The 24,801-nt window shown below is 49.1% G+C and overlaps 1 protein-coding gene across 1 annotated transcript; it reads left to right on the top strand.

Annotated features, from left to right (window-relative positions):
* The first annotated feature begins 8,014 nt into the window (after window positions 1-8,014).
* LOC125135687 (N-acetyllactosaminide beta-1,6-N-acetylglucosaminyl-transferase-like) lies at window positions 8,015-24,660 on the top strand. The gene is given in 7 exon segments (XM_047796041.1): window positions 8,015-8,098; window positions 9,821-9,941; window positions 10,271-10,382; window positions 12,305-12,385; window positions 23,122-23,489; window positions 23,492-23,878; window positions 24,593-24,660. Coding segments are annotated over 7 exon segments (1,221 nt in total).
* Window positions 24,661-24,801: the final 141 nt, after the last annotated feature.

Here is a 24,801-nt window from a genome sequence, read left to right on the forward strand (position 1 = left end):
GAGAAAGAAAGAAAGAAGGAAAGAAAGAAGGAGGAACTTGATGGGCTGAACTGCATCCTGTTTTCCTAGCAGTGATGGAAGAATTGAACAAAAACAAAAGCTCCTGCATTTGAGTTTTCACCAACTCCTGCGTGCTAGGAGATGGCCTGGTCATTTGGTCAGGTCAGGTAGTTGGACAATGGAAATGTGGGCTATTAAAGAGATGCTCATCTGAGATGTGGGCCTGTGGCAAAAGTTCCCAAATTTGAGGTATTTTTTTCCAGCTTTATTGAGATAGTGTAGTTATTTCACCTAATAAAGGAAGCCATTGTGTAAGTTCTGAGGACGTTTGGTGTCTTGATTTGATACACACAGCAGAATGACGACGGCCACAGTATTAGCCAACACCTCCATCGTGTCACACAAGTACCACTTCCTTTTTCGTGGTAAGAACATTGAAGGTTTCCCTTTTAGGGATTTCCTTTTGGGAATTTCCAAGTATCTAAGGCCATATTATTAAGAATAATTGTCTCGCTAGACGTTGGATGCCCAGAACTTAGTCATCTCCAAGCTGGAATTGGGTACCCTTTGTCCAATATCACTATATTTCTTCCACCCTCCTCCCCCAGGCCGTGGCTACCAGCATTCTACTCTGTTTGTATAAGGGCTTTTTTAGTTTCCACATGTAGATGAGACCGCAGAGTATTTGTCAGTTGGCATAATACCCTCAAGACCCACCACACCCTCACCGCCATCACTTATAATCTCTTTTTGATGCCACAGCCATGCCAACAAGAGGGAGAGGCTATCTCATTGTTGTCTTGATTTACACGTCCCTGATGATTGGAAATATAGAGCACATTTTCTTGGCCCTGTTGGCCACTCATATGTCTTCTAAAAGGACATCTGTAATGATAACTTTTTTTTTTGTCTTTTTGCCTTTTCTAGAGCCACTCCGGCGGCATATGGAGGTTCCCAGGCTAGAGGTCCAATCGGAGCTGTAGCCACCGGCCTACACCACAGCTCACGGCAACGCCGGATCCTTAACCCACTGAGCAAGGGCAGGGATCAAACCCGCAACTCCATGGTTCCTAGTCGGATTCGTTAACCACTGCGCCACAACGGAAACTCCCGATAGCTATTTAAATGACTTCCCCTTTTTTCCCTTTTTACTCCTTTTACTAAACAATTTCGGTTGATCTGTCTTGAAGTTCATGTATCCTGGGGCTGCAGAGCTGGTGCTGGCCTCTGGTGGCTGGGCTGTGGAATTATGATGGTCCTGGGACTGTCTGCCCATAGGTGGGTTGTGGCCAGAGATCAGGGGATCCTGAGGCTGGTTCTCACCCACCAAGGCGAAGCCAGGTCCTGGAATTAGTGCTGGCCCCCTAGTGGGCAGAGCCAGATCCCAGGGTCTCTGGCTTCAGTTCCCTGGAGGTCTATGGGTTTGTGTGTCAGCCCACAGGTGGGTGGGGCCAGGGCCAAGGGATCCTGGGGCTGGTGCCTGCTTACTGGTGAGTGAAGCCAGCCTCAGGTCTAGTGCTGGATTTCTCATGTTTAAGGTGGGGTCCTGGGCCTCCTGGTGGACTGGATCGCATCTTGGGGTGGCCATGGGTTCTGAGGATCTTAAGGTAGCAAGGCCTGCTGGTGGGTGGGGTTGGGTCTCTGCCTGACTAGTTGCTTGGCCTGAGGCATCCCAGGACTAGTGCCGACAGCCTGACTGGTGGGGCCAGTCCTTCTGCTAAGAAGCTAGAGGGAGGGTTCCAAAATGGCATCTGCCAGCAGCAAGGTCCCCACTGTAGAGGGAGCTCCCCCAAAATAGCTGCTGCAGAGTCTACACCCCCAGAGTGAACTCCACTCGCTTCCTGCCTCTCCAGGAGGCTCTCCAAGATCAGCAGGTGAGTCTAACCCAGGGTTCTCTCAAATTACCGCTTCTGCCCTGGGTCTCGGAGTGTGGGAGATTTTGCACCCTTTGAAAGTGAGTCTATTGCCCATAGCCCTCTGCCTCTCCTGAAGCGAAACCCCATAGACCTTAAAGCCAAATGTTCTGAAGACTCTTCTCAGGGCAGGACCCCTGGGCTGGGGTGTCTGATGTGGGGCTCGGACCCCTCACTCCTCGGGGAGAAGCTCAGCGGTTGTGCTTATCCTGTGAGCATTGGTTTTGACTCCATCATATGTCTCTGCCGTTCCTTCCTGTCTCCTAGTGGTTCCTTCTTCATCTCTTTAGTGGCAGGAGATCTTGTCTGCTAGTCTTTCGGTCTTTCTCAACAATAGCTGCTCCGTACATGGTTGTCGTTTTTGTGTACCTGTGGGAGGAGGTGAGCTCAGGGTCCCCCTGCTCTACCATCTTGGCCACTCCTGGGCAAACGACCTATTTGGTTCTTTTCTATGTTTTCTCCTTGTTGAAATTCTCCTTTTGCTCCGAATTATTTTCCTGATACTGTTAAGTTGTTTATCTGTGTTCTCTTGTAGCTCTCTGATCATCTCGGACAATTATTTGGTTTTTGGTTTTTGGTCATTCTTTTGTTTTGTTTTTATCTTTTTAGGGCCACACCCTTAGCATATGGAGGTTCCCAGGCTAGGAGGTGAATCAGAGCTGTAGCTGCCAGTCTACCCCACAGCCACAGCAACGCCAGATCTGAGCTGCATCTGCAACCTACACCACAGCTCACGGCAACACCGGATCCTTAACCTACTGAGCGAGGCCAGGAATCGAACCTGCATCCTCATGGATGCTGGTCAGAGTCATTTCCGCTGAACCCGTGATTGGAACTCCTTTGTGGGGCGATTCCTAGATCTCCATTTCTTTGGGGCAGCGTCTGGGGATTTACTGTCTTTCTTTGGTGGAGCCTTCTTCCCCTGATTCTTCGTGATCCCTGCAGCCTTGCAGAGGTGTCTGGGGGTCTGAAGCATCTGTTACTTCTTTCACTTGCAGGTGGGGATACACCGGAGTGGACTTTGACCCCAGGTCTAGTGGTGCAGAGAGCCAAGTGCAGAGGCCCAGGTGTCTGGGGGTTGGGGGTTTAATGTCTCCTCAGCTTAGGCTGCTGGGGTCCCCAGCATTGACTACTGTGTGATACTTGGCCAGTGCCAAGGGAGTCAGGGAGTCACAGTGGTCGCAGCAGCTGTTGGGGTCCTCAGGGGTCCCTACAGGTCTGGTGGCTAGGAACCAGGGCAGGCAGTGGTGGTGGCTGGAGCTGGTAACATGCACACACTCAGTTGCAGGGACCAGGTGCAGGCCCTGTGTAGCTGCAGGGGCCAGTTGCAGACACCTACATGGTGGTGGAGGCCGGGGCCAGCAGCAAGGGCCAGGACGAAAGGTGGGTAATTGTGGGGGTCCCTGGCTGGGTCCTGCCTGGGGTGCACAGCAGCGGAGGACAGGAATGGGGCTGGAGGCACACAGGTGCTTAGCTCGAGGGCCTAGTTTCATCTGAGCACTGCAAATATGGGACCGAAGCAGAAGGAGGGCCTGATCTGGGTCCACAAGCAGCTACAGGGACCCTGGCTGTCAGGTGTGCTCTCCTGGGGCTACTCGGTCTCCCCTGAAGCAAGCACATGCCCTGGCAGCTGGTGACAGGTGTCTGGTTGGTGGCCTGCAAGTGCACAGCTGGAGGCACGAGCCCCGAGTGTGCACGTGATGGGGATATGGGGGAGAGGTCAGCGGTGGGGGTCTAGGTTGGCATCCTGCACTCACAGGGCAGCAGGGGCCTGGGCCGGCTGCCAGTGTGGTTCCCGGACTCCAGTGGGGGAGGGACTGCAGAGGGACTCAGGTGGCTGGTGCCAGCAAATGTGAATACCTGGGGGGGTGGGGAACGGGGATCATCTGCAGGGGCCCCCCAGGCAGCTCTGCTGGTCATTTGTCCCTTCTCCAGTGGCTAAAGCTGCTGGGGGTTTCTGTATAGCCGGTCCCTGTGAAGCACGACTGCTCCCATCCTGTGGCTGCCCAAAGGCTGGGGAAGCTGGTCCCTCACGCTGCTCTTCCTTTCCTGGCCAGAGGAACTTTTTCCAGCTGGTGAGTTCACACTTGGTGCTGAGTCGTGCCAGCTCGGGGGTGGGATGAGGCAGGCAAAATTAGGCTCTCTGAATTATTCTTGGGTTTATGGTGCAGTCATTGCTGGGTTAATTGTTCTACTCTGTTGCTGAAATTTCCTAAGTGGACTTACGCGGGCTCCAGAGCTCTCTGCTTGGTTCATGGAGAGCTGTTTAATAGACCTTTCCAGGGGGTGGGCCCAGAGCCTGGGGTCTTCTATGTCACCATCTTGGTGACATCATTCTAAGGGGCACGTTAAGTAGGACATGACGATGCCCATCAGAAAAACCCCCTTCGGGTTTGGGAGGGGATTGGAAGCACCAAGTTCATGACCTCTTGGGCTGCTCCCTTGCAGTGGACACCTGGCTCTGTGAAGTGAGTGGACAGGCAGTGGACACACAGCCATTTTTGCTGCAAGAATGCAGAGATGAATTACGGCCAAACACCCTCCGAGGCACAAAACAATAACTGGAACCGTTCTGTCTGGGAGCAGACAGAGCCTGCAGATGCTACGGGGAAAATTCCCTGGAGGGAAGGCCCTGCTCAGATCTGGCAACACTGACTGGTGACACTGGACCAGTGCCAGTCGCCCCAGGGAGCTATGAAAAAGCCTAACAGGACTGGATTCGTACTCTGGTATGGGCTTTGCACGCTGTGGTGGACACAGATGCTCAAGATTCTTTTTGATTTTTAGGGCCACACCCGCAGCATATGGAAGTTTCCAGGCTAGGGGTCGAGTCGGAGCTGTAGCTGCCGGCCTACACCACAGCCACAGCGACACTGGATCTGAGCCACGTCTGCGACCTACAGCAACACGGGATCCTTAACCCACTGAGCGAGGCCAGGGATCAAACCTGCATCCTCATGGATATTAGCTAGGTTCATTACCGATAAGCCACAACGGGAACTCCTCAAGATTCCGCTGGAGGACGGGAACAGAAGAAACTGTACCAAGCCAGCTTACATTGCTTCAAACAAGGGATGTCCTTCTCAGCCCATAATGTTCAAGAGCCTCCATCATCAAATGAACAAATAATGTTACATACCCTCCTTAGAGAGATGGTTTAACACAGGACCAGAACTGGAACATTTGTTGTCAAAACAGGGTGGGGCGGGGGCGGGGGCAGAGTTCCTGTCGAGCCTCCAATGAAGCGAATCTGACTGGCATCCCCGAAGATGCAGGTTCGATCCCCGGCCTCACTTAGTGGGTTAAGGATCCGGCGTTGCTGTGGCTGTGGTGTAGGCCGGTGGCTACAGCTCTGATTCGAACCCTAGCCTGGGACCCTCCATATGCCCCTGGTGCAGATCCTAAAAGAAAACAAACAAACAAACAAACAAATAGGGCTGCAGAGCTCCTGCATGGCTCGGTGGGTTAAGTATCTGGCATTGTCACTGTTGTGGCTTAGGTCGCTGATGTGGCATGGGTTTGATCCCTGGCCTGGGAACTTCTGCATGCCACGGGCACGGCCCAAAAAACCCCAAAACAAAACAAATAAAACAGGGGGGGAGATAAAAGCATGAAGAGCTGGCTTACATGCCTTCCCGTGTTCACACTCAGCAGGAGGGTGCCTTAGGCAGGATCCACACCGGATGGATTCCTCCACTTTGGGGGGGAGATATGGGGGAGGGAAGGGGGGAGGAGGCTGGTGCAACTATATAATTCTTCCCACTGTCAGCTCAACTTTTTTTCCTATTTGAAGCCGTGGTCCAAGGATTAGGAATGCAACTGCAGGTGCTAGAAGCAAGCATGTTTCTTGAGCAAGAAACTGTATCTTTAAACCTGTGTATCAGAATTCCTAAAGGGCCGATAGTGTGGATTTTGCCCCCCCCCACCTAGAAAATTCAAAGTGACAGCGAGTGCTACTCTGTTGCCTCAAGTTCTGCCTCAGTGTCCCCCTACTCTATATGAATCTCTCTATGACAGGGAGGGGACTGAGGGGGTGGCCCTAGCTGGATGAGTATTGCTGCCAGCCATCGGGACCAGCACAGAGGCTGAAATGAAGGTCCCTTCCAAAGGTGAAAACGTCTGGGTAAAATAAATGCCAGGAGTTCCCGCTGTGGCTCAGCAGGAATGAACTTGACTAGTATCCATGAGGATGCAGCTTCAATCCTTGGCCACGCTCAGTGGGCTGGGGATCTGGCGTCGTTGTGAGCTGTGATGTAGGTCGCAGACACGGCTCAGATCCCACATTACTGTGGCTGTGGTGTAGAGTGGCAGCTCCAATTCCAGCCCGGGAACTTCCCTATGCCACGGATACAGCCCTAAAAAGCAAAAAAAAAAAAAAAAAGAGGGAAATTCAACTCTGCATAAATACTTCTAAAGAGGCTCAGAGCAAGGGATTAATATCATCTCTTAGCACAATTACACCTTGTAAAGCTGTGTTTTGGAAGCTGACAAGGTCGAAGACAGCCTGCGATCCTGAAGGGCATCTCTCTGGGAGACGTTCTGGTCATAAGACGTGAAAATGACCTAGACCGATGGTTAATGACTAAAGGGACTCTAGTTAATGACTAAGTGGACATCACCTGAGTCCATTTAGTCACTAACAGTCCAGTTTGGACTCCAATTTTTTGACTCTCTTTTTTTGCTTTTTTAGGGCCATACCTGCAGCATATGAAGTTCCCAGGCTAGGGGTTGAAATGGAGCTGCAGGGGCTGGCCTACCACACAGCCACAGCAATGCCGGATCCAAGCCACCTCTGCAACCTACACTGCAGCTCATGGCAATGCCAGATTCTTCGCCCATTCAGTGAGGCCAGGGATGGAACCCATGTGCTCATGGATACTAGTTGGGTTGGTTACTGCTGAGCCATGACAGGACCTCCCTGACTCTTCTTTTTAAGTCTACATTTACCAGGAATTTGGAAGCGCTGCTATCTTCTGGGATTGCAAACCATGCGGTGTACGGCTCCTACTGGGCTGATCTCTGTGTAACCATGACCCTTGACGATCAAATCTTTAGAAAGGTCCCTGGTTAGAGTGGACACAATACGAGGGGCTGAATCTGAGCTGCAGCTACAACTTATGCCACAGCTGTGGCAAAGCTGGATCCTTAACGCATTGCACCAGACTCGGGATCTAACCAGCCCTCGGCAGTACCCATGCTGATGCAGTTGGATTCTTTATCCACTGGGCCATAGTGGGAACTCCAACACTTTGGGGTTTTTGCAGATGGAAAATGATTGCACAGAATAGGAAAAGCAGAGGGGAGTTCCTGTGGTGGTTTAGCGATTTACAATCCTGACTAGTATCCATGAGGATGTGGGTTCCACCCCTGGCCACGCTCAGTGGGTTCAGGATCTGGTATTGCTGTGAGCTGTGGTGTCGGGCGCAAATGTGGCTTGGATCTGGCGTTGCTGTGGCTGTGGCGTAGGCTGGCAGCTGCAGCTCCGATTCAGTCCCTAGCCTGGGAACCTCTATATGCAGCAGATGCAGCCCTAAAAAGAATAAGAAAGAAAGAAACTTAGGTCCAGACAGGTTGAGGATGAGTGAATGTCATTTTAAGCTGCTACATGTTGGGGAGGTTTGTTCTGCAGCCGAGGCTAACTGATATCAGAGCTTTCCAAGAGGACTCTGGCGTCCCGGCTGTGGCAGGAAGGCGCATTGGCCAAAGATGGCACAGCAGGTAAATGGCAGAGCGAGGCTTTAAACCCTGGAGTCTGATGGCTGAGCCAGTGTGTCCAACCGCTGTGCTCTCCGGAGTCTGGTATGGGGTGGCCTGTGCACCTGTGCATGGCCTCCATCCCGCTCCCCTGCCTTCCCACATGCTGTTTGCACCACGTCCTCGTTCTCATTTCCAACCTCACTGCGGGTCATGCGCAGAGCCGTCCTCTCCCCTGCCATCCTCTCATCAGTATCTGCCCCTCTTCTTGCCATGATGGGGCCAAGAGGAAAAAGAGGAATCGCAGAATAGCAGAGTCCTGATTTCCTCCACAGGAAAACCTCCACCTGACGGGGCTGACGGGCGCTGAAGGAGTCGGGGCCAGTGGAGCTGAAGGTATATGGCAAATGGCCCCAGATCACAGGCAGCCGATCCCAGGAGTCCTGGGACCTGGACCTCGGAAGCAGGATGCCATGGAGCCCTCCCGGAAGGTTTGAGCATCAGGGAGCTCCTGGTGCAATACTCAGCGCCCTGAAACTCAGCAGCTTTGTTATCGCACACAGTCCTGTGGGTTGGCTGGGTGGCCCCTGACTGGCCGGCCCTGCAGGGACCAGGGTTGGCTCACTCACGTGTTCAGGGCCCAGTAGGACTGTTGGGGTGATGGGGTTCATTCTCCACGTGATTTCATCCTCCAGGAAGCTAGCCCAGCCCCCACGTGGCAGGGGAAGGGTCTTTGGCAGCAAGAAAAGGCAAAACTGGGTACACAGACTCATTTCAGACTTCTGCTTTGGCATATTGGCTAACGCCTCATGGGCCAAAGCGCGTCAAGGGGCCAAGTCCAGGTCCAGGGGTGGAGAAACAGTCTCTGTCTCTCTTTTTTTTTTTTCTAGGGCCACACCTGCGGCACATGGAGGTTCCCAGGCTAGGGGTCGAATCGGAACTACAGCTGCTGGCCTATACCCCAGCCACAGCAACACCAGATCCCAGGCGCGTCTGCAACCTACACCACAGCTCATGGCAACACCTAATCCTTAACCCACTGAACGACGCCAGGGATCGAACCTGCAACCTCATCGTTCCTAGTTGGATTCGTTTCTGCTGCGCCACGATGGAAACTCCCAAACTCTGTCTCTTGATCAGAGGCAGGAAGTGCAAGGCCACATTGCAAAGAGGCATCAGTGTCCCCATAGGAAGGAAACTGCAAACTGTTTGCAATCTACCACAGCTTCTGAGCTGAACAGCCACAGCCAAGTACTGCACAGAACCTGGCAACAATGCCATATTCTGATTACTTTATGTGGCATTATTTTCCTTTAAAGTGGGGAAATAGAAACCAATCCTTAAGCCTGAACTAAAGCCACTCCGGAATCCTAGTTCCCTTGATGGGAGAAGATTTGGGTGGATGTGGAGAAGGAGGGGCTCACAGTATCCATCTTAGAAAGAATTCCAAAGCCCGTGAACTTGGCAGGACCAGCCAGGAACTGCAAACGTTCAGTCCTCCAGGTCGAAAGAGAGGATGAAGCCCTGCGAGGCGAGCCTGCTGGTGAGGGTTAGGATGGGCGCTCTAGTTAATTGGCCTCTCCTTCCTTAACCTCTTCTGAGCATGTAGCCCCTGTAAGGAGCAGCCTAGGGAACACGTGACCCCATCTCCCCGTCCATAAATGACTGGGTCAGAGGCAGATGCCTGACACTCAGCCTGGTCCACATGAACTGGACCAGGGAGAGCCACAGAGAATCTGAACCCAGAGTTCCCATGTGGTGCAGTGGGTTAAGGATCTGGTGTTGTCACTCCAGCAGCTCAGGTTACTGCTGTGGTGTGGGTTCCATCCCTGACCTAGGAACTTTACATGTCACAGGTGTGCCCCCCCCCAAAAAAAAGAAAAAAATCTGAACCAAGAGACAGAGACAGGGAACATTTGAAAGAAGGTGGCGGAGAGCTCGGTCCGAAAAGCTATAAGCAAACTCAGATGGTGTGGGATCAGAAATCATGAGCAAGCCTAGCACATGGGTGTTCAGAGAGGAAAATGCATTAGCTGTGCAGCAGTGAGCATGTTTATTTTCTGCTCTGGCTGCCCTTCCTGGCCAGCTCCTGTTAGCTTTGCTGTGGACGTGGCTTTCGTGGTTCTGGTTCCAGATCCACAAGACCTTCCAGCTCTAGCACCTTTGAATTATGGATTTTGTGCCTCCATACCCCTGCTCCACATTTTCAAAAGACTCTGGTCCAGTTCATCTTTCAAGCCAGGTCACCATTGCTGTTGGACAGCCAGCTGCGGCTCCTGGCAGCTCTGACCACGGATGAGGCTGGGGCTGAACAGACGATGGCAGGCATGTCAGGTAGATGACTTCGTTCATAATTGTATGCTCATTTCCATGTCCACTCATACATTCATTTCTGAAATAAACATTTACGAAGCATCTTTCCCAATTCTTCTATAAATTTCCAAGACACCCCATAACCTCACAACCACGTTAACATTTGTATTCCTAAGCCCGGGTTTCATTTCACAGAGCTGGTCTGCCTGGAATGTTTCTCTTTTCCACAAGCAAAGCTCAAAGAGGGTCACTTCTGTTGCCCCACACTCTTAGGAGTTTTCCCTGACACACTGTCCCTCTGTAGGCAGATGTATATTTTATAAGCCAGTCTTGGTTTTCTTGTCCTCCAGGTCGTGATATCTTAGCCCATGTCCCAAGCCCCCACATTAACAGCCAACTAGCACCCCTCCTGTGTGGCCCAGATCCAGAATCCCTTCCCCTGGGCCAGCAGCTCCCAGAAGGGTATTGAAGCCTATAAAGAGGAACCAGAGGAGTTTCTGTCATGGCTGGGTGAAAACAAATCTGACCAGTATCCATGATGATGCTGGCTCGATCCCTGGTCTCACTCAGTGGGTTAAGGATCTCTCATTGCCATGAGCGCTGGTGTAGGTTGCTGATGTGGCTCAGATCTGGCGTTGCTGTGGCTGTCCTATCGCCTGGCAGCTGTAGCTCTGATTCTACTCCTAGCCTGGGAACCTCCATATGCTGTGGGTATAAAAAAAGAGGAACCAGAGATTCTAGCTGCTGTATTAAATCTGTGTTTATTCGAACAGATAAGACCTCCATCAATGCTACCTTTTCATTTCTTCTGTGTCTGCTGTTCTTGCTGTTGAGTGTTTGAGTGTCCATTTCCTCTGTCAATTTCATCAGGTGAAAGAAATTTGGGGACGGAGTTCCCTGGTGGCTCAGTGGGCTAAGGACCAGCATTGTCACTACGAGGGCGCAGATTCAGTCCCAGGCCTGGGAACTTCTGCATGTCATGGGCCTGACCAAAAAAAAAAAAAAAAAGGTCTGGAGGAGGAATGAATTCAGGCTGGGAAGGGAGTGCTGCTCATCACTAATGTTGTTATATCTCTGTTCTAAGCATGCTCAGCTAGAGCATTCTGGAGGTGAAGCTTCCCTCGAGCACTGTGGTCGACAAACTGATGGATGATGGTCCCCCTAAAAGTCCTGGGACCTTTGACTATGTTACCTTTTACGGCAAAAAGGACTTTGCAACTACAATTAAGCTAAGGATCTCCAGGTGGGGAGATTATCCTGGCGGCCCAGTGTAATCACAAGGATCCTTCCAAGAGAAAGGCGGGGGGGGGGGGGAGGTGGTCAGAGTCAAAGAAGGAATGCGATGAAGCCGAGGTTAGATCGATGCTCTTTGAAGATTAAGGATGGGGCCACAAATCAAGGAAACGGGCGGCCTCTGGAAGCTGGAAAAAGCCAAGAAACAGATTCTCCCCCGGAGCCTCTGGAAGGAAATGATTTGTGCTGTGAGTTCATAAGATCGTTCAGAATTCTGGGCCTCAGAACCATAAGATAATGAATTGATGTTAAGTCACTAAGGTTGGGTTGATTCGTGTAGCAGCAACAGGAAACTTATACACCAGCAAGGTGTCCGGACAGAGCATATACGTAGACATCTTTTTTTTTTTTTTTCCTGGCTGTGTCCGCTGAGGTTCTTGGTGGCCAGCAACAGAAAACCCTGCTCACCAGCACAAGCAGAGAAAGAATTCATTTGTACACTCTTGGGAAGTCCACAGAATTGATAGAAAATCCGAAGGTCCAGGCTTAAAACTAGATGAGACTCAAGGGAGGCCAGGCAACAGGAGTCATGGCCAAGGTCACAATACAGAGAGGATCAGATAAGTGCCCTGGACCAGAACACAACTGCTGCTGCTGTGAACAATTTCTGATGGTCTTTGCACTAAGGATTCACATTACTCAGCTGGAGCATCGAAACCATAGCACTTGAATCATTTGTGTGGGCTCTGGCTGACACAATGGGCGTCAGAAGCTGTCACCACATCAGTTTCTGTAGCGGGTGGCAGGGCATCGAGTCCTGTCAGTGCCACAGAGAGTGTGCACAGTCGGAAGGAAGTTTGCCCCAGATGGCCAAAGCATCCAACAAATTCCTGATGCATCAGCCTCCCTGACCTGCTCTCATATTTTCTTTTCTATGTTTCTTTCCTTGTTTTGGTCACCCTACAACAGATAGAGTTCCTGGGCCAGGGATCAGATCTGAGCCACAGTTGCAACCTATGCTGCAGCTGGGGCAATGCGCCAGATCTTTAACCCACTGTGTCTGGTCAGGGATGGAACCTGTGTCCAGGTGCTGCAGAGACACGTCTGGATCCTGTTTCATCACAGTGGGAACTCCGCTCTCATATTTTCAGTGCACCCAAAAGAGAATTCCGAGGGTACAGATGTAACCAGGTCCTGACGCCCAAGGGAGTGAGCCTAGGCAGAGGGCAAAGGTAGGTGGGAGACAGTGGGGAGCAAGGTGGGCACCACCGATTGATGGGGGAACAAGCCCAAGTGGATTTGATCAGACCCAGAAAGTATGTAATGATGTGATGGCCCCTGATGTCGTCAAATCAGTTGACTTTGCTTGTTGGAGAGCATCCTTCGTAGGGTGGGTGGGCTACATTTAATCAGGTGAAGGCCCCCAGGAGGAAAGAGTGAGGTTTCCAGAAGAAGCACTTCTGCCTCTAGACAGCAGCATAGAACCCCTGCTGGGTTTCCCACCTGCTGCCCTGGAGGCATTCAGACTTCAGACAGCAACTCATATCTTCCCTGAATTTTGTATCCACTATCAAGTGAATCTTCAGCCCGACAATCTGCCCTCCAAATTTCAGACTTGCCATTCCCCACAATCATGTGAGCCAATTCCGTAAAAAATAAACCACTCTCCTCTCTCTCTTTATTTATTTTTATTTTTATTTTTTATTTTGTGCTTTTTAGGGCCACACCCGTGGTATATGGAGGTTCCCAGGCTAGGGGTCAAAACAGAGCTACTGCTACCACCCTACGCCACAGTCACGGCAATGCGGCATCTGAGCTGCAGCTGCGACCTACACTGTAGCTTGCAGCAATGCTGGATCCTTTAACCCACTGAGCAAGGCCAGGGATCAAACCCAAATCCTCATGGATACTAGTCGGATTCTTCATCTGCTGAGCCACAACGTGACTCCTCAGTCTCTCTTGATATCGATCTATCGAAAGAGACAGAGAAGAGAGAAGGGGGAAGATACTACTGCTTCTGTTTCTCTGCAGAACCCTGGCTGATACACAGAGTAAATGAAAACTAAAGGCATTAACAGTTTGTTCCAAAGACCACAGCTTTCGAGGGCCAGGGATGGGATTCAAGCCCAAATCTCTTTGTGCCTTGCTGCCCAGCCCTGAGCCCATCCTGTGCTGGGGAAAGAGAAACCCAGGCTGTCATCCCTGGCCCTGTACTTCCGAGAACCACTGCGTCTGGGCACCCACTTTAGGTCGGGGTCAGAATGGCTCTTCTGGGCACCCATTCAAATACATAATACACATAACAGCACATGTACCATATACACACGCTCCGTGAGCTCTCTGCCCGTCATCCCCAAAGCCAAGTGCAAGGGCTTGTTCCTAATTCACACAGAGATTCACCCTCCAGGGAGTGATGTGTCCATTATTTTCCTTTCAAGATCACTCTCAGAGCAAGATCCAAATGAAATCACAGGTTGGAAATCTGTACTCATGGGAGTGCAAATCAGAGTCGGCTTCTCCAGTCTCCTGCTGTGATCGGGAGATTGTGATGCGTTCACAGACGTTCTTGCCAGGCGCTCACTAGGCTCTGAGGAGGCTATGATCCTTGATGCCATATTTTTGCCCTCTTTACAAGGATGGGCACTGCCCTCTGGCTGCCTGATGTTTCCATGCAGAGGTTGTGACACCTCCAGAGTTTGCAGCCCTGCAGAGGCTCGGCTGAGCCAGGAGGGCAGCAAAAGCCCTGAATGGGTCCAGGGCCAGGCTCAGCCCCTTTCCTTTATTATCTCAATGTCTCAATATGTTGACCTGACGTTTATGGAAAATAAATGATTCCAGAAACAAAGACAACAGAAAATAGGCCTGAGAGGCCTTTGAGAACCTTTGGTGCCCCTTCTTTCCCAAGCCACCGATTTTGATTAGGGAAGAGAGGGTGAGCGGGCCAGGATTCTTGGTGGCCGCCTGCCCCAAGAGGCAGGAGCCAGTCAGTAATTTTAAGAGGGAGAAATGTAAATGAGTGATTGTTCTCAAAGGCAAGGTTCAAACTGGGGCAAGACCCAACTTCCTCCAACTCTCTGCCCTGTGACTTCCTCCGCACCACTAGGGGACAAGGGACCGTGCCCTGCCACAGGCTCTGGGAGCTGGGGCTGCTCCCTCGGGGGTCTCAGAGAGAAGTCCCATCCAACCACCCAAAGGCAGGGGACCAGGGTTTGAATGCTCCTCAGCCAGCGTGAACATCTGTCTCCATGCGCGATGCAGACGGCCACCGGGTCTGCTTAGTCAGCGCATCAGAACTGCTCACTGGGGTGGCATTCCAGACCAAGACTGAGATCATGACAGTGGCCCAGGGCTACCCAAGACCAGCTTGTCCCCCCTTTGATGAATAATGGTTTTTTTCACTCCAGAGCCAGTCCCAGTACAGTTCTGGAAAATTCTGCAGTTCTGGAAAATTCTGCATATCACTAATGCAGGGCGGGGGGTGGGGGCTAGCCAGTAAGGAAAGATAAAGGAGGGAGTTTGCCCGGAGATTAACCCACGAGGACTATCTGTGTGTGAGTGTGTGTGTGTGTGTGTGCACGCATGTGTGTGTTTCTGTCTCTCTCTCTCATCTAGGCTTACTTCTGAGTTCAGAATCTTGATCAAGTTCACACAGTAAGGACCAGCATCAGAGCTCTGCTCTTCTTACCAGAGCAGCAACCCAATAAGAGGATTGTGTGTGTGTGTGTGTGTGTGTGTGTGTGTGTGTGTACTTTATCCCAAACTTTTCCGGAATGTTATCAAGTCAGATTATCGATGGATGCCACCATTAATGAAAGAACACGTACCCTTATTCTCGTTAGGGACACATAGGACCCGAGGTCAGTTTTCCACTTAGCACCGGGTTAAAGCTGTCAATGTTTAAGCTCCCCTAACAGAGTGTTAAAGTTAAGCCAGTTGGCACTTTGGACACTCAGGGCTCGTGCCGGCAACGTGGCTGCAGGAGCAGACTCCACCAGCAATGCAGGAAGGTCCAAAAGCCAGGCTGCCTCCCCGCCTCCCTTAAGTGTTTCTTCCTGCACAATAAGGGTCTAAGCTCTGCTTTTTGCCTGAACACGAGCTGTGAATTAGATTTTTTTCCCCAAAGGCTTTTTTTTTTTTAATGATTTTCATTTTTTTCCATCATAGCTGGTTTTCAGTGTTCTGTCAATTTTCTACTGTACAGCAAGGTGACCCAGTCACACCTACACGTATACATTCTTTTTTCTCACATGATCACCCTCCATCATAAGTGACTAGATATAGTTTCCAGTGCTACACAGCAGGATAGATTTTTTTAAAGTACATTTTATTTTGGAATTATTTTAAATTTACAGAAAATTTGCAAGGATATTACAGAGAGTTCCTATATGCCTACCATCAGGGTGGGGGAAATACTCTACCTCCTGGGGCGGGAGTAATTAGGTGTGGGGTTTTTTTGTTTTTTTGGGTTTTTTTTGTTTTTTTTTTTGTCTTTTTGTCTTTTTTCTTGTTGTTGTTGTTGCTATTTCTTGGGCCGCTCCCGCGGCATATGGAGGTTCGCAGGCCAGGGGTCGAATCGGAGCTGTAGCCCCCGGCCTATGCCAGAGCCACAGCAACTCGGGATCCGAGCCGCGTCTGCAAGCTACACCACAGCTCACGGCAACGCCGGATCGTTAACCCACTGAGCAAGGGCAGGGACCGAACCCGCAACCTCACGGTTCCTAGTCGGATTCGTTAACCACTGCGCCACGACGGGAACTCCTGTTTTTTTGTTTTTGTTTTTTTTTTTGAGAACTGAGGCTCACTCTCCTCTATGCCCCCCCCATTTATAATTTGCTGTTTCTTTATACTGAGTGAAGGCGAATGTGTCTGTCATCTAGTAGCTGATCTGGGGATTAAATTGGGGACATGGGACATAGTGGAGGTTCCTAGAATGGGCAGATTCAGAGAAACAGGGAGTTCCTGTGCTGGCTCAGCAGGTGAACAGCACGACACAGTATCCATGAGGTTGTGGGTTCGATCCCTGGCCTCCCTCAGTGGGTTAAGGATCCGGCATTGCCGTGAGCTGTGCTGTAGGTCATAGATGCAGCTCTGATCTCGAGTTGCTGTGGCTGTGTCGTAGGCCGGCGGCTGCAGCTCCGATTCGACCCCTAGGCTGGGAACTTCTATGTGCCTCCGTGCGACCACAAAAGGAAAAAAGAAGAATATTCAGAGGGACAGAAAGTAGACTAGAGGTTATCAGGGGTTCGGGGGAGGGGAGAGTGAGGAGAAATTGTTTAACAGATGCAGAATTTCTGTTTGGGGTGATGACGAAGGTCTGGAAATAGTGCTGATGGGTACACAACTTTATGGGTGTACGTGTTGCCGGGGAATCGTCCGTGAAAATGACATGTGTTTATGGCCATAATAAAAAAAAAGTGCCACAAAAATGAGTTTAGGCAATACCAGATTAAAGAAAGCCAAATGGATTTCTTTACTGATGGCATCTAAGAGTCTTCAATGAGCTAGTTAGAATTGCCTTCGAGGAGGAGGGAGGGGTTAGTATTCTCAAGTTTTCGTAATAAAAGTTGATCAATAATGAGTAGACATTAAAACTTGAGATTTAGGAGTTCCCTTTGTGGCTCAATGGTGGTTAATGAACCTGACTAATATCCATGAGGATGTAGGTTCCATCCCTGGCCTCACTCAGTGGATTCAGGGCATTGCTGTGAGCTGTGGTGTAGGCTGGCCGGTTGCAGCTCCAATTTGCCCCCTAGCCAGGGAACTTCTATATGCCATGGGTGCAGCCCTAAAAAGAAAAAAAGAAAAAAAAAAACCTTGAAATTTAAGGCATTCCCACTGTGGCCCAGAGGATTAATGATCTGGCTTGTCTCTGTGGCAGCACAGGTTCAATTCCCGGCCTGGTGCAGTGAGTTAAAGGATCTGGAGTTGCCACACCTTCAGAGCAGGTCACAGCTGTGGCTAAGATTTGATCCCTGGCCTGGGAACTTCCATATGCTGCTGGTGCAGTCAAAAAATTAAAAAAAAAAAAAAGGAGTTCCCGTCGTGGCACAGTGGTTGACGAATCCGACTAGGAACCATGAGGTTGCGGGTTCAATCCCTGCCCTTGCTCATTGGGTTGACGATCCGGCGTTGCCGTGAGCTGTGGTGTAGGTCGCAGACGCGGCTCAGATCCCACGTTGCTAGCCTGGGAACCTCCATATGCTGCGGGAGCAGCCCAAGAAATGGCAAAAAGACAAAAATAAATAAATAAATAAATTTTTAAAAATTTGAAATTTATGACAATGAAACAAAATAGAACAAAACATTGGTCTGGAATTCTGTTTGGATTAACCTACTTATGATGCCATTTTATAAGCATCTGGCCCCGGCAAGCTGTTCAGTGGGGTGAGGGCCGTGTATTCCTTGCTCAGGATGCCGGAGGAGGAGGGGCAGGAGGGCAGATGGAGCATCCGGAGGACGTGATGCTTTCTTCTCCCCGCCAGTCTTTCCTGGCTCTGGAAAGGATGTATTGACAGCACAGTGTTTAACTTCTTCCTGACTAATCGCTTGATTTCATTAAACTGAATCAAATTATCCAGGACACAGAAAAGGACCTCATATAACTATAAGCTGCCATTTCATTTTTCTTTTCATTAACACAGGCCGCTCAGAAGTCGGCATTTCTCTTAAGAATTTCAGATCTGCAGTCGTTTTGAAACGCTGTCCTTCTGCAAGATGCCCATGTGTGGCTTCCACTTGGACACGTCTGAATTCCAGGATTTACTGCTCGAAAATGAGACTAAACAAAATATTTTTCCCATGAATAAAAGCAGTGCATACTCTGGGGTGGCGTGAAAGTCATAAAAATAATTCATAATCTTGCAACACAGAGGTAACTACAGTTAACATTCTGATGTATACTTTCTAGTCTTTTCTGTGTACGTGAGAGAGAGAGACAGAGAGTGCGTGTGTGTGTGTGTGTGGTGTGTGTGTGTGTGTGTGTGTCTGTGTGTCTGTGTGGCAAAAACAATTCTTTCACTCCTGTATCCCAAGCTCAATCCCTGGTATAGAGAACGTGTTCAAAAAATAGAACTAGGAGTTCCCATAGTGGCACAGTGGTTAACGAATCCAACTAGGAACCATGAGGTTGCGGGTTCGGTCCCTGGCCTTGCTCAGTGGATGAAGGATCCGGCGTTGCCATGAGCTGCGGTGTAGGTCACAGACCCTGAGTTGCTGTGGCTCTGGCGTAGGCCATCGGCTACAGCTTCGATTCGACCCCCTAGGCTGGGAACCTCCATACGCCACGGGAGCGGCCCTAGAAAAGGCAAAAAGACAAAAAGAAAAAAAGAACTAAACATTTTGGCCTGAGTGATCATCAAATTACACATATTAAAATGTATATCATATTCCATTTTTACAAAATGCACAGAACAGGAAAATTTATAGAATCAGAAAGTAGATTAGTGGTTGTCAGGGTCTGGGAAGGGGGGGTTAAGGCGGTGACTGCTAATGGGTCGGGTTCACAGTTTCTTTGGAGTATAATAAAATCTAGTGAATATCCTAAAAACCACTGAGGTATATATACATTTTAAGTGTATGACATACGAATCATAGTTCATTAGAAATAGTACTGAAAAATGTCTAGCATAATGACAGTGACCTGCATGTGTGACACGTTCATACTTTCAAAGTACTTTTCTTTAATTATATAATTTTTATCTGGTTAGAACCCTGGAAGGTACACAGGGCGGGTTTACTGACCTCTCCCCTACAATGGATGAACTTGAGACCCCGAGAGACTGACTCAGTGATTTTGTCAGCAAGTCAGAGGTGGAACCAGATTTAGAATAAAAACGGTACGCTAGGCATCCAGTGACTCTCTATTGTCCAAGACCCCGTGAATGAGTCATGATTAGTATCTGTTTATACAAACCTTATAAAGTGTATGGTGTTAGCTTCATTTTACTGCTTTTAGAAGTTAGCTTATTTGTCCAAGGTTGGCCCTCAGGGGACATGTGGCAAAGTCTGGTGACAATTTTGGTTGTCACTACTTGGGGAAAGGGATGCTACTGGCATCTGATGGGTAGAGGCTGGGGAGCCTGCTAAACATCCTACATCGCTCACGGCAACCACCACAGCAAAGAAGTATCGGCCAAAATGCCAGCAACCCAGCTTTAAATGATAACAGAAGGGGAGTTCCCGTCGTGGGACAACGGAAATGAATCCGACTAGGAATGATGAGGTTTCAGGTTGGATCCCTGGCCTCGATCAGTGGGTCAAGGACCTGGCATTGCCATGAGCTGTGGCGTAGGTTGCCGACGTGACTCGGATCCTGTGCTGCTGTGGCTGTGCTGTAGGCTGGCAGCTGCAGCTCCAATTCGACCCCTCGCCTGGAAACCTCCATATGCTGCAGGTGCAGCCCTAAAAAAAAAAAAAATTAAAATAAATAAATAAATAAATGATAACAGAAGGAATAGCTGTAAGGGGTGTCTACAAACCCAAACTAGTTTTTTTTTTTTTTATTTAGCAAATAGATTTCCTGCAAGAGTAAGCCAGACCTAGGCCCTCTGCTCAGTGCAAACACCACCACGCCGAGTGAAAGAAGTCAGCCACAGAAAGACAGATCCTGCCTAAATGCACTTGTATCACAGTCAAAACTCGGAGAAAGAAAAAGCAGAATGTGTTGCCCGGGGCTGGGGTGGGGGGACATGGGCATTGGGGTTCACTGAGTAGAGAATTTAGTTACGCAAGATGAGAAAGTTCTAGTGCTCCCTGGACCACACGCCTCTGTCTATGGCTGCTCCACTGTACCTTTCAGGAGGGTTAAGGCGACGAGTTCTAGGTCACATACGTATCTGCCACCACAATTTTAAAAAATGCTTTAGCAAGTCAGAGAGTGATTAGGGGTAGAATTTGAATTTTCCAGGTTTCAGATCCTGGGATTAGGGACCAGACGAGGAGTGTGCATTAAATTTTCCTGTGTCATTAGTGCCCCTGATTTAAAGCTTCCCTCATATTCTGATTTGACAGAAATGCGATAATATGTCAAATGCTGAAGGACGGGGTGGAGGTGATGGAAGAGAAGAAGGCAGAAAATATCTGCCACAGACCTCAGGGTGGAGACGCTAAGGGCTTGGGTGTTTCAATTACCCCTTGTGGGTTGGTTTGTTTGTGTTTTGCTGTTTTAGGGCCGCACCCGCAGCATTTGGAGCTTCCCAGGCTACGAGTCCAATCAGAGCTATAGCTGTCAGCCACAGCAATGCCAGATCCAAGCCACGTCTGCAGCTTATGCCATAGCTCACAGCAACGCCGGATCCTGAACCCAGTGAGCGAGGTCAGGGATCGAACCCGAAACCTCATGGATACTAGTTGGATTCGTTAACCACTGAGCCATGAAGGGAACTCCAGGTAACACTTGTTTTTATGAAAAATAATGTACTTACAGAAGATAGCTAAGGATTTAGAGGACATTCATAAATATAAATGTTATTAGAATTAGACACTCTTAACAGGAGCTTTGAATGAACCTGTTGGGTTTGGTCACAAAGTTTCCAAAATTATCTTTGTTTTGCTTTGGAGGTATTGACCTAGTCCTGCTGAGATGAGCCAGAGTAAGTGTTACCACACCGTGTTTCAAAGTGCAGATAAACGTTATCAGCCTCTTTTATGAGCACAAGTATGCAGAGTTCCCATTGTGGCTCAATGGGTTAGGAGCCTGATGCAGGTTTGATCCCTGGTCTTGCTCAGTGGGTTAAGGCTCCAGCATTGCTGTGAGCTGTGGTGTGGGTCTCAGACGTGGCTCAGATCTACGTGGCTGTGGCTGTGGCCAGCAGCTGCAGCTCTGATTTGATCCCTAGGAACTTCCATATGCCATATGTCACAGGACAGGTTCGGCCCCAAAAAGCAAAAACAAAACAAAACAAAAAAAAAACCCAAAACCGAAAAAACACAAGTATGATCTTTGATGGCTTCTCGTCTATCTAATCTAATCTGTCTCTTGTCCCATGTTTTCAGAACCTCTGTTGAGTGTCATTTTTTTCCCAGTGGCTTAATGACATGTACAGAAGTTAGCGTTATGTCACTTACTTTGAATAACTCCCTTAAACAATTTGCTTCCTTATGAGACATCCTAAAAGAGATCGTGGCCAGCTGGTGGAGTGCAGACCTTGGCAGAGGCAGGTATTTCCGCGCCACTCAAATGCCACGTTTAGCCCTCCTCCTTAGGTCTTTGAAAACATCTTCTTCCCTCCAAGTTGAACCCAGTCTAGTGGGAAATAAAATGCTGTAATGGCACAAAAATTCTCCCTCTCTGTCATCCGCAAGATTTTCAACCACGTCAAGCAATGCTGTGCAGGACCACTGTGTGGCAGCACCACATTTTGCCAAAGTTTGGGCCACAGTGGGCCAAAAGTATTTTCTGGAGTTCCTGGAGTTCCCGTTGTGGCGCAGCGGAAACGAATCCGACTAGGAGCCATGAGGTTGTGGGTTCCATCCCTGGACTCACTCAGTGGGTTACCAACCTGGCACTGCCATGAGCTGTGGTGTAGGTCACATACGTGACTCGGACCTGGCGTGGCTGTGGCTGTGGTATAGGCCAGCGGCTACAGCTCTGATTCAACCCCTAGCCTGGAAACCTCCATATGCCATGGGAGCAGCCCTGAAAAAAAAAAAGGGAAAATAAATAAATAAAAGTATTTTCTGCAGTTCCCATGGTGGCTCAGTGGTAACAAACCCGACTCGTATCATGAGGACCAGGGTTCGATCCCTGGCCCTGTTCAGTGGGTTAAGGATCCAGTGTTGCCTTGAGCTGTGGTATAGGCTGAAGACATGGCTCAGATCTGGTGTGGCTGTGGCTGTGGAACCCCTAGGGCGGGTCCTACAAACAAACAAACAAAAAGAACAGGTGGAAGGGCTCCTGACCCAGACTTGGGAGGCAGGGAAGGGCTGCCGCATGGGGATTTGATGGATGGGAAGAGCCCGTCAAGAAAAGGTAGGGACAGAGACTATTCCAGGTAGAAGCCCTGTTAGGTTGAGATGCCACCATGAACTCATCATTAACCCTTAGGCAAGTCGGTGCACACGTGGGTTTCAATTTCCTCTTGAGCAAAATCGGTATCATGTCAACACTCACCTCCCCGGCTGTCAGGGAGAAAACAGAGCCGGGGGGTGGCAGACATCAGTGACAGTTCATTTTCAGGATGCTCCATTTGTGACTTATGCTAGTAGGTCCCAAGAACCTGCAAGATTCCTTCCAATCCTGCATCTCTATGCATGATCTCTTTTTTATCTTTAGGTACAAGAGAAATTTAAGCAATTCTGGGTGTTGTCAGCATCAACAGCAGTCCATGCTGGTGGTGACCCATCTCATGACAACTGAGCTGCATAAAATTGAAGAAATATAAACTGTCTCTTGGGACCCAAGATGACATCAGTGATGGTGACAAATCCTTCTCTGGGGTAAAAGGGCTGTGAGACGGACATCCACTCTACCTCCTCCCCATGGGGGGCCGCCCTGAGTCGGCAGCTCTGACATATTTGTCAGGACCTTCCCTTGAGGTTGACCTTGACCAAGGTACCCAACCTTCTCCATGCTGGCTCCATCAGCCAGAGCGGCTCGTGTTCTCAGATCTACACAATCCCTTCATTGTAAGAGAGCTCCGGGCTTGTGGTTGATTCCCTGTTGCCTAAGCACGTGGCAGTGTTTCTGTTCTTGCTCAAAATACGAAGGGAGACGAGATACCCCAGCCATCTCGGGATGGACCTGCAGACTGACGTCAGCAATGGTATGAAGTCTGGCCAGTGACACCCACAGAAGAGACAGCGGGAAAAAGGAAGCTGAAAGTCTTCGAGCTTGTTGTAGGGCTTGTGGCCCTTTCTATCTCTCTTCTGTTGTTCTATACCAACAGTTTAGTCCTGCCAAAACACCTGCCAGGGGAGAAAATCTCATACTCTTTGGTGTTTGCGGAAGTCTGTGACGTGGTCATCACAGGAAAGAAAATCTTGGAGGGGATACACCAGGGACTCCGCTGAGAAACGTAACTTGCCAACAATACACGACCCAGAATCACTACATAATGAAACCTTTGTCCAAAGAAGAAGCCAAGTTCCCTCTGGCATATGTCATGGTCATTCACAAAGACCTTGATACATTTGAGAGGCTCTTCAGGGCAATTTACATGCCCCAAAATGTCTACTGTGTCCACGTGGATGCGAAAGCTGCCTCAGCTTTCAACGATGCGGTGGGAAGGCTACTGAGCTGCTTCCCAAATGCCTTTCTGGCTTCCAAGACGGAGTCTGTGGTCTATGCAGGGATTTCCAGGCTCCAGGCGGACCTCAACTGCATCAAGGATCTGGCGGCCTCAGCGTCCCGTGGAAATACGCCATCAACACCTGCGGGCAGGACTTCCCCCTGAAAACCAACAGGGAGATGGTTCAGTATCTGAAAGGACTTAAAGGGAAAAACATCACCCCGGGGGTGCTGCCCCCTCCTCATATCATCAGAAGGACCACATACGTGCACGTGGAGCAGAGGTACCATTTCTTTTCCTTCCTGCTGTGGACTTGGATTAAAAAAACGCCCCCTCCGCACAATCTCACCATTTACTTTCGCTCCGCCTACGTGGCCCTTACAAGAGAATTTGCCAACTTCGTTCTTCAAGACCCGAGGGCCACTGATTTACTGGAGTGGTCGAAGGACACCTACTCTCCTGATGAGCATTTCTGGGTGACCCTTAACAGGATTCCAGGTACGTGAAACGATTTCTATTCTACAGAAAGTCTGGAAGCATTGTGTGTGTGTGTGTTGTCTGTGTGTGTATTTTACACTTAGAAAATGTCTTTAATGGCATCACGTACATTCACCCACGTTTCCAGACTTTATGGATACCTGATAAGCTATTTTGTGTGTCTCTTTCAATGGAATTCCTATAACAAAAGTTACGCTTCTTACATATCAATAAATATACTTACTGTTTGTTTATAGAGTCAGCTTATTAAATTTTTATTGCATTGAATGTCACAAATCTGATATGACAGGTGAAACTGGCTTTTTCTTTTTTTTTTTTTTTTTTTTTTGGTCACCACCGAAACATGAGAAAGTTCCCAGGCCAGGGATGGAACCTGAGCCTTAGCAGTGGCAAGGTCAGGTCCTTATCTACTAGGCCACCAGGGAACCCTGAAACTGTTTTTTTTTTTTTAGCAATTCTGATTTGTTGTTTAGGAATTCAATTGTCCTTGACATGGACTTTTTTCATTATGGTTTCATTTGATGTGAATTTGAACTGTACATTGCGCACAAAGAGAACAATTTGAAATAATGCCATCTCTCCAAATTAAAATTTTTAACTGGTCAAAAATTTCCAGCATTCAGCACTGTCACACACATGAACGCGAGGCCACATTTAGGCCTGACCACGTGGCAGCCTTGCTTTGGTGAACAGAAACTCTGTGTCCTTGCTTAGCTCTGTATCCTGAGCTTCTGTCAGTCAAGAACTTGCCCTTTGTGGAAAATTTGAGAATGCAGAGTTAGCTTTTGATGAGCAGAATATTAAAAAACAATGTTTTTCTCATTATAAAATACAATTCTTTTGTTAAAAAAAAAAAACCTGGGAAATAAAGAAAAGCATAAAGTAAAATTAAGTAGAAATTATAAGAAAATAAAAGAAAGCAA

Source organism: Phacochoerus africanus, chromosome 9 (assembly GCF_016906955.1).
Source record: "Phacochoerus africanus isolate WHEZ1 chromosome 9, ROS_Pafr_v1, whole genome shotgun sequence".
NCBI classification, from domain to species: domain Eukaryota; kingdom Metazoa; phylum Chordata; class Mammalia; order Artiodactyla; family Suidae; genus Phacochoerus; species Phacochoerus africanus.